The sequence below is a fragment of the Lathyrus oleraceus genome, chromosome 5 (genome assembly GCF_024323335.1).
Source record: "Lathyrus oleraceus cultivar Zhongwan6 chromosome 5, CAAS_Psat_ZW6_1.0, whole genome shotgun sequence".
Taxonomy (NCBI): domain Eukaryota; kingdom Viridiplantae; phylum Streptophyta; class Magnoliopsida; order Fabales; family Fabaceae; genus Lathyrus; species Lathyrus oleraceus.
This window is the reverse complement of record NC_066583.1, coordinates 319,700,157-319,712,917: the sequence shown is the minus strand read 5'-3', so window position 1 is coordinate 319,712,917 and position 12,761 is coordinate 319,700,157. Positions and strand designations below refer to the sequence as shown.

At 33.5% G+C, this 12,761-nt stretch overlaps 1 protein-coding gene across 1 annotated transcript; it reads left to right on the top strand.

Annotated features, from left to right (window-relative positions):
* The first annotated feature begins 2,622 nt into the window (after positions 1 to 2,622).
* LOC127084296 (probable polyamine oxidase 4) lies at positions 2,623 to 8,710 on the top strand. Its single transcript, XM_051024715.1, has 10 exons — positions 2,623 to 3,269; positions 4,581 to 4,696; positions 4,811 to 4,899; positions 5,045 to 5,158; positions 5,350 to 5,437; positions 5,860 to 5,945; positions 6,031 to 6,133; positions 7,110 to 7,207; positions 7,606 to 8,035; positions 8,186 to 8,710. The coding sequence occupies exons 1-10, from the start codon at positions 3,230 to 3,232 to the stop codon at positions 8,498 to 8,500; spliced, it is 1,479 nt and encodes a 492-aa protein (XP_050880672.1). The 5' UTR covers positions 2,623 to 3,229; the 3' UTR covers positions 8,501 to 8,710.
* The last annotated feature ends 4,051 nt before the right edge of the window (positions 8,711 to 12,761 follow it).

The window sequence follows — 12,761 nt, the reverse complement described above, 5'->3', positions numbered from 1 at the left end:
TACTTTCATCATTCCCAATACATGATAAGGGTAGTTTAGTAAAAATATCATTCACTCTCTTTCATTTATTCCTTTTTCTTAACCTATGTAAAATGGTCAACTAGATCACTCATTATGGAACCAAAAGAGTAACTAAGATAAAATTAAAATAGGCGTTCAATATCTTTTTGTTCCGAGAAAGATAAAGTTGAGTTTGTTACGCGTAAGTTATTACGAAGATATTTTCATATAACTATATTAAAAAATAAAAAGATATAAAAAGTATACTCATCCATCAAGGAAGCTACCATGCAATTGCATGCATCTAAAGTAAAGTTGAAGAGTCTGTAGATTTCATTTCTACCATGTACAAGAAGAAGACTTACCAGACTTGCTACAGACCTATCATCTACTCAACTAATGGCCAAAACTTATGGGAAGACACCCCATACCCCAACATACTTCCACCACCATCAAGAAGAGCACCAGGGAGGCCTAAGAGAAGAAGGAACAAAGATGATGATGAGAAGAGAAAATATACAACAACTGTTAGCACGAAAGGGTTGCCAAATAAATGCTCAGGTTGTGGTAAATCTGGCCACAACAAAGCCTCCCGCCCAACTGCACCAGAATAACCTGCACCATCCTAACTTACACCAACCCAACTTGCACCATCCCAAACATAACCAACTACAAGACTTCAAACAAGACTATCATCAAGAAGAATCTAACACACAAATTCACGATCCCAACCACAACCTACGACAAGATTTTAAACTACGCTATCACCAAGAAGATCCCAAACTCAATGAATATAAACCCAAGCACAACAAACCATAAGACTTTAAGCAAAGAAGGACCACACCACTTCACTCCAAACAATAATATCACTAAGAAGAGGGACTGCAACATTTCAAGGACCAACAATAACTTTTCAACCACCAAGAAGGACATCACCTAAACTGCATATAAAGAGAAAAAACTATTAGAATGTTGGCTGTTATATTTTGCTGAACTAAGAATCATGTAATTTTGATGACTTAGAAATATGTATTTTGAATCATCACTTTGTGTTTTGGATGTCCACTATGTCTTTTGGATGGATGTCTCATTTATTTTGTATGATATTTTGGTTACTTAATGAAAAATTATCACTACTTTGGTTAATAGGCCTTTTATGTTTAGTCAATGATGTCTATAATGTCTCTTAAAATGTGACAAATATGGACACAAACTATGTCCTTACTACAACATAAGATGTGACAGTATACTAAGTTGTCAAACACAGGTTAATTTAGTCTCTTAAAGTGTAACAAATATGTCCTTTAACTATTCTTTAGTGTAACAAAAATCTCTTTTAATTATTCTTTAGTGTAACAAATATGTCTTTTAACTCTTCTTTAGTGCAACAAATATGGGCACAAACTGTGTCGTTACTGCAACAAATATGAAAAATATAACATTTGACAGACAATTTGGACACAAAATAAACATCACATTAAAGAAATTCATTACATTAACACATGTTCAATATTATAGTTAGGGTTAGCGTCAATATTACTAACATCAACATAAACCATAATCACCACTTATGGATCAATATAGACATCAACATTACAATAATCACAACTAAAAACATTATGAAAAAACTAACATCTTCAACATGTTCTTCATCATCTATTTTGTGTAGTAGTCATCTCTATGGATCTTCATCTTCTTCTTCAACATGTTAATTTTTGCGTCCTTTTCATCGCATTTTGAACATCTCCTTTGAGTGTTAATTTCTGTTTGTCCTTCACCATTGAACTCTTTTTCAACCCACTCAAAAAAGTTGTAGCCACGGTTTAAACCTTCAATCTGTTAACATCTAACAATTATCATTATCAAATAAGACATAACAGACAATAACAATTAACTTACCACAAAGTTTCTGCAACCCAAAAAAAGCTTCCCAAAATTTCATCCTTTCTTCCTCACTGTTCGTCTGCGGCCTTTGCTCCACAAGCACACCTTGGTTCGATTTCACCATGAGTTGCACTCGAAATCAAAGAATTACAGTTAGGGCTACATGAATTTGACAAATTTGTATCGTATGAAGCCATTGTTGGAGAAAGTAGGAGAAGAATGAAAAAGGTACTGAATAATATATTCTAGGGATTTGATAAAGAAAAAAGAGACTTTTCTCAATTATTTCAAGTAATATTCAAATATATATCATCTCAGCAATGTAATGGTCACATAGGCACCGTTAATAACAACTATGCATTTTCGAAATGAAATAATTAAAAACGATCAACGTTGTAGACATTATACAACTTAAAGGACTGACATGCAACGAAAAAAAATGTAAAATATCAACATGTTATAATTAAATATTCTAAATGATATCTGAAATAATTTTACCAAGAATATATCTAAGACATATACATCAAATGAATTGACGACTGCTTCAAAGATTTATACACGATAGTCAATTTAATTGACTACACTTTGCAACCGTCAATTCAAATGGACGAACCATTTATTGTTTTTCAATAGAGTCGGCCATTCAAATTTCACCTTGAATAATTTTATTGAAAAAGTAGATTATGTAGGAAAAGAATTCGAAATACTACTCTAGCTATTAAATTAAGATTAAACTAAAATAGGAGTTCAATATCTTTTTGTACCGAGAAAGATAAAGTAGAGTTTGATAAGCGTAAGTTGTTACGAAGATATTTTCATATAACAACAAATGCTAAAAAAAAATAAAAATGAAAATAAAAAGTGGGGTCATCCATCAAGGAAGCTCCACACGAGGTATAAATAGCCCAATAGGCAAAAATAGAGCATCACATTGCGTTTCTCATAATTCACGTTCATTCAAATACCCGGCGGAGAGAGAAAGAGAATTTGTTCTTCTCTTCCATTCACAATCCTGTGAGTCCACCACCACATGCAGAAATCGTCGAATCTGCGGCGATCTTCGGTGGATACACTTCGATCTTCATCATTCTCATAAATCAAATCTAACTTACCTTATGATATTGTTTGAGAAGCTAAGTTTCTCTTCTTATCTTAGCCGCTTCATTGCCGGCATCCTTCTTTTGATTTTCTGTAATTCCTTTCAATTGGTTTCTAATTTCCCTAATCCTATACACCCTTTTTGAATCACCGACTTTCATTCTTTCGATTTTTTTCGATTTCGATTTCAATTCAACCTTCATTCCTTCATTCTCACATTGTTAATTCGACTTTGACTTCATCGTTCATGGACCCTAAACTCTTTTTCCCTAACAAATTCCTCGATGGTTAGTTTTTCTCTACTTTTCCCCTTTTTCAATATTATTGGTTTTACTTTTAAAAAGTTGCGTTTTTTCTATCTGATTTTGTTGCTTTATGTTTAGGATTTAGGATTTTTTATTTTATTTTTTATATTAACGTGTTGATGTGACTCTATTGCTGTGTTTCACAAGATTAGGTTTTACGACGTGATTTTGTATGGTTTTGGAATAATTGAGGTGTTAATTTTGGTACAAAGTAGGTGAAAATGATATATTTATAGTAATTTGAATCAGTTTCTATTGGAAAATTTTAGTGTTTGTTTTATTGATGTAGCTGACCTCATCTAGTGGGACAAGGCTTTGTTTTTGTTGTTGACTTGTATTATTACTACTACCAGTATCAATTTTTCAAGCGACTGTTTATGATTCATGTTTATAATTTATTATTATTGGAGTAGTTGCTTATTGCTAGATTTTTATAATAGAGTATTGATCTGGAATCTGGATGACACTGACTTGGATATTTTGTTTTATTTTTCTAAGCTCTGAATGATTGAGTTGGGTGTTACTATAGTATAAGGATTTGATATTTTAATTGGAAAAGACAGAACTCTGCCAACTGCCACTATGTTGTTTTTGTCTTTTGGTCAAAGCAATGACAGATATTTTTTTTCTTCACATGGTCATGTTACACATTCTGTTTCTATTTTTAATTTGTATCTAAGGATATGTCCTAAAATTTGATTATGGGAGCACTGAAAAATAAATTATTGTTTTCAATTCAAATATGTGTATATTACCCTTTTTAAATAAAAAAATTAAGTTATACATCTTTTTAGTGATTACTCTAAACTTGTTCTTAGCGTTTGTTTGGTGTTGCGTTACTTCTCTCAAAGGCACGGTGAGTTTCTATATTGATGTAGAAGCTTGCTTTTGTTATTTCTGCAAATCACGGAAAATATGCCATTTTGATGCGAGATTGTAGGAGAAAACGCAGAACCAAGCACGCGGTTAGGAGGCTTCCATTTCACCTAAACTGACTTACTCTTTTGGATTAGATAAAAGTGCATGGATGTGAGGTTTTACAATTGAGTTGGTTCCAATGTCGAGCACATAGCGCAAATATATTTAAGAAGTGTTCTCTTTTATGATAGATAATGGGATGGGATTTTTTATTGGATTTGCAACTGTTGACACTTGTACCATTAGTGTTTAGTTATTTCTGTAGCTTTGATTTTGTATATTGAAAACCAGGGGAGGGGTTTTTCATTTTACGGTTTGTCTTTTTCTTAGTGTGTGTGGATTGTTCCCCTTCTGATTTTTGTGTATAATGGTCAGGCACTATTACATCACTCATTGATAGCCAACAAAGATCTGTTCCGTCAGTTATAGTTATTGGTGCTGGGATATCTGGGATTGCTGCAGCACGTATTCTCCATGATGCATCTTTTAAGGTGTCATATCATTATGATCAGCCTTCCTCTTTATTTAATCTTTCTATTTTCTGGAATCATGTCAGAATAAATATGTTTCATGCTTTCTGTAATTTGGTTTCATCATTTGGTCAGGTCACCCTATTGGAGTCACGAGATAGGCTCGGTGGCCGCATTCACACTGACTACTCATTCGGTTGTCCAGTTGACATGGGAGCCTCATGGTAAATTCAGTTTGCTCTGTTGAATTTGTTTTTATTGCACACATAGATGAAATGACCAGAATTTGTTCACTGTATTCATGAACTTAGGAGTTAGTGGAATGAGTAGGAAATTAATATGACTATTTCTTTGTTGAGTACTCTCCAGGCTACATGGAGTTTGTAATGAGAATCCTTTGGCTCCATTGATACGTTGCCTTGGGCTTACACTGTATCGTACCAGTGGTGACGACTCTGTCTTATATGACCATGATTTGGAAAGGTAATAATCCATCACTTGTCTGCAATTCCATTACACTTTTGCATTTGAAGGTTTATAATGCAATTTTTTAAATAAATAATATTTCCACTGACCTGTTTATGATTTACTGTTATGATAAAAACATTAAAACTACTTCATCTTTTGCAATTCCACTAGTAGTTTTTCATAGTAACTGCATTTTGTGTTTCCAGCTGTATGCTTTTTGACATTGATGGCAATAAAGTTCAACAACAGACGGTCATTGAAGTTGGAGAAACTTTCAAGAGAATTCTGGAAGAGGTAAGATGCATAGTTATTAGAATTTTTACAATTCACAACTAGAATCACTTGGTTTGATATGAATTGATAACAATTAAAATCATTCGATGAATCACAAATGGCTTTGATTGTTTAGTTTTATTTACAAACTATGAATCAGTGCTATCTGTATCACAATAAGAATATGAATTATATGATTCGACGTCTTGTAGTTTTATTATCTTTCATACTTTTCTTTAAGCAATTCTCGTCAAAGATATTGAAAAGCAAATAAGATTACATTTTTAAATGAAAAACAAAACTAAAGGGTTGCTGTTAAATGTGCTTAATTATTATTTGCTTTAGATAGCCATTCATTCACTTGCTCATATATGCGCTTCATGCAATTACTTGCATGACACACTTGTTTGATTATATCCTTACTCTTATTTTCATAACTGCAGACGGGTAAAGTGAGGGATGAGAATCCCGAGGACATTTCAGTTTCCGAAGCGATTTCAATTGTGCTGGATAGGCATCCAGAACTAAGGTATTTGATTAAGAAGAGTATAGTTGTACAAGCATTGAGGCTTGATTTTCGAATCTATTAGTGTAATTGACAATGTTTACTACAGGAAACAAGGACTTGCACATGAAGTGCTACAATGGTTTATATGCAGAATGGAAGCTTGGTTTGCTGCTGATGCAGATATGATTTCACTGAAAAGCTGGGATCAGGCAAGTGCCACTGTACTAGTTCAAGTATAGAAAATTTCCTTTAGGCCCTGTTTGAGAGTTTGGAGGGAAGGAAAAATGAGGGATTTCGGGGGAGGGGAGTAGAGCGAAAAATAGAGAAATCTTCCACATCATTTTGAGATAGTGCTTTTGTAGATAATGATAAATGAATGCGTATCATTAATATAGATTGAATTTAAAAATTATCTAAATCCTCTAAAACCTTCCTTCAATAATTTTTGAGTTCTCCATTATAGTAGGATTTTGTATTTCGAAGGAAAGCAAACTCCCTATTCTAGATGGGAGACTATCCTCTCTTTTTCCTCCTTTTTTTTTACCCAAAGTCCTGCCCTCCCGTCGAAACTCGCAAACAAAGCTTTGTCTCTAAACTGAGATTAATTGTTCTTTTGTCTTTTATACACGATTTCATTCATAAGTCTTAATTTGCAAACAAATCCTTCATTTAGATTATTGTTGATATAAATGAAAAAATGGTGAACTCTTGTGAGTTAGAGTACAATAAACTTAAATCTTTGCTAACTTTTCAAAATAGTTGAATTACTGTTTCACTCTGTTCATTACTATATAATTTGCATTTGGTAAGTTTTTCAAAAAATGGAGATAATGAAGGAGATACATAACTAATTATCATTAATTGATCAACTAAAAAAATGTTTTCTTGAGATATCTAGTGAATTATGAGACAATTTTAATTTTACATGTGAACTTCCCATGATAAAATTTTCACACCTCAATGGGTTATTGGGAGAAGGATTTTTACTGTTTTGTTAGTCCGTAGTTTTTATTCCTGATTCTTCCTCATTTAAGTTGATGAAATGAGATCTGATGCGTCTATTAGTTATTATTGTTATATTTTGCCAGTATGTGGAAGATTAGCTCATTACTCACTGCCTGTTTTTTTAAGAGCATTATTTAATATCTGAAGTATTGCTTACATTGCTGTGGTTTCTAACTGTAGGAACATGTTCTCTCTGGTGGTCATGGACTCATGGTCCAAGGATATAATCCTGTTATAAATGCTCTTGCAAAAGATATTGATATACGCCTGAACCACAGGTATGCCTGCAAAATAATATTCATGACTTAGCTGCATGGTCATTTTTCACAATTTATGACAGAAAATGCAATAAATAAAGAAGAAAATATATTGTTGCCATTCTTGAAGCCGTGAAAGTACCAACTTAATAAGCACTTCTCTTTTTAATTAATTAGATGAAGATAAATATATAACTGACACAATGTTGTCTTGATCTTTTAAAATGCATAACTGTTTCTCTGGATTAGGTTTAGCTGACTTGTTTGAATCTGAAACAATTAAAGATATGGATTTATTTGATTTATTGTTAGTTTCTAATAAGATTGCTTCCGCAACTTTTCCTTTATCCCCCTCTTAATGGTGGGTTAGATACTTAAGGTGCAAGGTTTTGACCATTTTGTGAAACCTCACTGTGTAGGGTGGCCAAGATATCCAATGGCTACAATAAGGTAATGGTTACCTTGGAGGATGGCAGGAACTGTGTTGCTGATGCTGCTATCATCACTGTTCCAATTGGAGTCCTGAAAGCCAACTTAATTGAGTTTGAACCAAGACTTCCTGATTGGAAAGTTTCTGCAATTTCAGATCTTGGTGTAGGCAATGAAAATAAAATTGCACTAAGATTTGACAAAGTGTTTTGGCCTGACGTAGAACTTCTGGGTGTTGTTGCTCCTACCTCATATGCCTGTGGCTATTTTCTCAATCTCCATAAAGCAACAGGCCATCCAGTTCTTGTTTATATGGCAGCTGGCAGGTTTGCTTATGACCTTGAGAAACTATCTGATGAGTCAGCTGCAAATTTTGTAATGCTACAGCTTAAGAAGATGTTTCCTGATGCTTGTGAGCCAGTAAGTTAACCGAATCCTTATTCCATGCAGTCCAGAGATTCCTCGCATTCATGCAATTAGTTATTCTGTATCATTCAGCTTCTCTCATGGCATGTGTGTACGCATCAAACAGCAGTAACTTGACCTTTTGTTATGTTTTTATGAATGCAGGTTCAGTATCTTGTGTCACATTGGGGAACAGATCCAAACTCTCTTGGTTGTTACTCTTATGATTTGGTTGGAAAATCAATGGATGTGTACGACAAGCTTCGTGCACCTTTAGGTAATCTATTCTTTGGCGGGGAGGCTGTAAGCTTAGACAACCAAGGATCTGTGCATGGAGCTTACTCCGCTGGAGTTATGGCTGCTGAAAATTGTCAGAGATACCTTTGGGAAAAACAAGGCAACTTAGAAAGCCTGTCTCAAGTTTCTGTTAGACATGAAACATTAGGAACAAATTTTCCTCTTCAGATATCGAGGATATGACTTGTTTTCATTTGCGACATGAAATATTAGGAACAAATTTCCCTCTTCAGATATTGAGGATATGGCTTGTTTTCATTTGCTTTTGAAAATGAAAGCTTTTGTTTGTATTAGCACTTCACATTGGCAAAGACAAAATATTATAGCCAATTGGGGGATAATAATCTGTAACTATTTTGGATAGTCATCTATTTCTAAATTTTGAGTTCTTAACATAGCATTTGTTTGGCATCTACTTTATTCTCAAAAACCTCTTTTTAATCATCTCATATCAAGATATTATATCATTTGTTTTAGCACTTCACAATGGCAAAGACAAAATATTATAGCCAATTGGGAATAATCTGTAATTATTTTGGATAGTCATCTATTCCTAAATTTTGAGTTCTTAACAAAGCATTTGTTTGGCATCTACTATATTCTCAAAAACATCTTTTTAATCATCTCATATCAAGATAATATTTATTCTCAAAAACATCTTTTTAATCATCTCATATCAAGATAATATATATCAATGTATATTAAGAATACATATGCGCGCGCACACACAACACACGAATGAAATAACATGTTTCAAATTCAATTTCACTTCACTCTTCTTTTTTACATACTGACTTGAGTGTTGAATATTAATCTTGCGGTCTCTCCCGTCTCCATTCCACTGGATCGAAAGTAGTAATTTGTCATCACCCTCGTTCCTCTCCTCATTTTTGGGTCCAGAATGGAACAATGACGCTATATGTGTGTTAGCTGGAAGTGTCGACGTTAGGTTGAAGTCGATAAGCGAAGAAGAGAGAGAGCCTTTTAAGATATTTTTTAACTTCGACATAAGAACATGGTATGAGACAGAAGGTTGCGTTTGACATATATTTGAATTTGAATGAAAGAAGAATAACTGTATTTCATTCTTATTCAGTTTTAAAGAAAACGACGCGTGGAGCGTTATCATGAATTGAAGACATGTCGAGTGCGACGTGTCATTGCATGGGCGAAAAGCCGTTGGTAGAGGTTATTTCGATTTAATATACATAAGAGTCTTAGTGTTAGGGTGTTCAATTGATGTACAATTACTCAGAATTACTCACAGTATCTAGCGTGTTGAGAAACGAGTATCATTGATAATGTACGTTTGATAACACCATTTTCTTTATATCAATCAAAGTTTACCTTTTGTCCAAAATTTTATCTTTTATTGCAAGTCATTTATCAAGCGCTTTTTATACACTTTCTTTACATTCTGCAATTTATCCCTTTGAAAATACTTTAAATAACCAATCTTCATACATGAATATTGTCGAAATGTTCATCATTTTTTAAATACAGTTTTAGAAAATAGCACATGTCCTAGGATCAATCTGATCGATCCTGTGAGTAATCAAAATATCCTTGATTTGGAAAATCAGCGGTTGTTAATCAATTTTCACAGTAAACAAATTGGCACGCCAAGTGGGACATTGTTAGTGTTTTAAAACAATTTTCTTTTTTTGAAAATCTTTATTATTTCTTCATTTTGATATTTCTCTGTATAACTTCATTGCATGTTACTGAGAAGTGGTAAAGTTGCCACAACCAATGAAAATAGACCAAGGAAAAAATACATGAGTAGAATGGTGAATTCATCAAATAACCAAAATCCTCCCAATAGTAATGGAGAATCACCCCCTGCATCTGCGCCAGGAGAAAGTACGGTCGCAACATCCGCTGCAGAACTTGTACCATCCACAACAAATTCGACGCTTGTGTAGTCAATGGCCTATAATAGGCCTATTCTGTCTTATATGGGGCCACAAGGCCCATGACTAAATCCTATAAGAAAGCAGGGTCCACCAGTGACCCTGTAGCGGGGTTTTTGTTACCTTTAGGTTTATTGACTAAACCAAAAGTAAACATACAATTCGAGTCGCCACCGCACTTTTATTTATCCAAAGGAAAGACTAAAAAGCGAACAAAAGTCAAGTAAGAAGCTTTCAAATCAAAAACTAATAAAATGTCAGAGATTTAGGTAAGGGGGTTGGTTATGAAATGGGAAGGTTTTACGCACCCAAGACATCCTTAGTACTCTAAGGGAACCCTTTTTGCAAATATGTGTTGTAGTTTGGTATTTGTGAAAAGATTTGTACAAACAAGATTGGCGGGATGAGAAAAGAATAGATTATATTTACAAATTTTGTTGTTTGAATGGATGAACCCATTGCCTACGTACCATCACAAAGGAGGACCAAAACCTCGTAGTTCGGGGTAAAAATCTCAAAGATTGGTGAATTGATTTGACCAAAAGTCTTAAGGTCTTTTGTTATCAAAGGGAGAAAACTCAACCTAAACCAACAATCCACCATGTGAGGAAGGCTTCAACATGTTAATGAGGGGTTAACCTTATAATAAGCATGGAAGACTTATAATCCAATCACTAAGGATGAAGTGAGATTTACATCAACCACTATGATAACTCAAACCTATGACTAATGTTCTTGAAAATTTTTAACAAGTGGCCATTGGAACCACGAAAACAATTTGAAGTGAGTTATATTTACAAGTTAAACTTATTTGCAAAATGAAGTCAAATTTTGGATTAAGGTTTATTCACAATGAGTATTTATGAAAATGGTTTTGAGAAGTCAAAGGCTTAAGGCCTAGGTTTCTAATTTGAAACAAAGTCAAAGTTTGAAGAATTTTTTTTTTGGCTTGGTTAGAGTGGAGAGAAGAAGAGAAGGTCTATTCCTAAAGCATACAAAGATAAGAGGAAAAAGATAAACCCTTGGAGTTCCCTTTCTTGGAATCATAGAGATGATTCAAGATGCCCCTTTTCTTTGGACATAGCACACAAACAAGCAATCAACAAATTGAACTCAAGCTCCTAGGATCTCCATTTGGCCTGCCTCTTAACTTGGATACTCATGACAATGGTCCTCTTTTCATAATCTCAAGGTGGGATCCCTATCACACAAAAGCAAACATCAAAAAGCTCACAACATAATAAGGGGAATGTACAAAGAATAAGTTTGGAGGAGAAGTCCTTTGAGATCAACTTTGAATTTTAGCATTCTAAAGGCATGAGGCCTAGTTGCTCTTCAACAAAATTTTGCATTCTAAAGGCATGAGGCCTAGTTGCTCTTCAACTCCTTTAAGCATAAGTAAGTCCTAATTCTAAGTCCTTTCTCCTTTTGCATTTGGTTCACACAAAACAAGCACAAAGCAAACACAAGATAGCAATATATTTATATACAATAATGGGCTCAAATGAGCAAAAGAAAAATGACATAAACATAAAATATGTGCTCAAGTGAGAAAAGTGAAAATCAATATGAATAAATGAGCAAGAAATAAATGACACTAAAAGTAAATGACAAGAAATTAAATGCTCAAATTAAAGTTAGTAGTTAGTAAAGTTATGTTAGCTTGTCATAAGACAATGTAGCGTTATGTTAAGCAATCGTAAGTGGACTAATGTAGTAGTCACGCCTATTTGAGGTCGGTCAATAAAAATATAGGCAAAGAACACAAGTTAGAGATCATGACTAGTAAGCCAAGCTCCATAAACTTGCCATGCCAAAACAAAAGGGGAAAAGCCTTGTATTGACTTTAGGTTATTTGCTTGACCAAGAAGCAACCTATCTTTGACACAAAACAACTCACTTGATCATGGATCAAGTTGAGTTTGGTTTGGATCAAAGAAGGTTAAACTCCTCATTTGTCAAGACCAACCATAAGACTTTAACTCATTGGCCATTGATGGAAAGAAAGGGATGAAGATGAAAGGGAGGGATAAAAGAAGACAACAAACAATCCAATTGATCAAATGTGAAGCAAATCATCATCAATCAACACCAAACAGAAGAGAAATGAAAATAACAAGTCAAAGAGTCAATGGTATTTTTTGAATTAAAATAAAATGCAAATAAAATATAAACAAATAAGGTCAAACCTCAAATTCAATTCAAATCAATTTCAACAAGTCCAATTAAATTCTCATAGATTCAACATAGTCAAACAAGCTTTGACTAATTTTCTCACTAATTTTTGAAACCATAAAGTATTTAAAAACAATTAAAAACAATTAAAAATAGCACAATGTGAATTAAAATCTCAAATATATCTCAAATCAAATAAGAACTTGATGAGACTATTTTTCATTGACTTATCATGATCCATAAATGCTATGAAAATATTTTTGGATTTTTCAAAAGTCAGAAAGTATTTTAAAATGAATTAAAGCTATTAAAAATTAAATAATTCATGAAAAATATCAAATGAAGTCACAAAAATT

Bases quoted from the DNA above. Each gene is read 5' to 3' on its own strand.
- LOC127084296 (XM_051024715.1), top strand. From the start codon at position 3,230: ATGGACCCTAAACTCTTTTTCCCTAACAAATTCCTCGATG. The intron at 3,270-4,580 runs GTTAGTTTTTCT...TATAATGGTCAG, and splicing joins CCCTAACAAATTCCTCGATG to GCACTATTACATCACTCATT. The intron at 5,946-6,030 runs GTATTTGATTAA...TGTTTACTACAG, and splicing joins GATAGGCATCCAGAACTAAG to GAAACAAGGACTTGCACATG.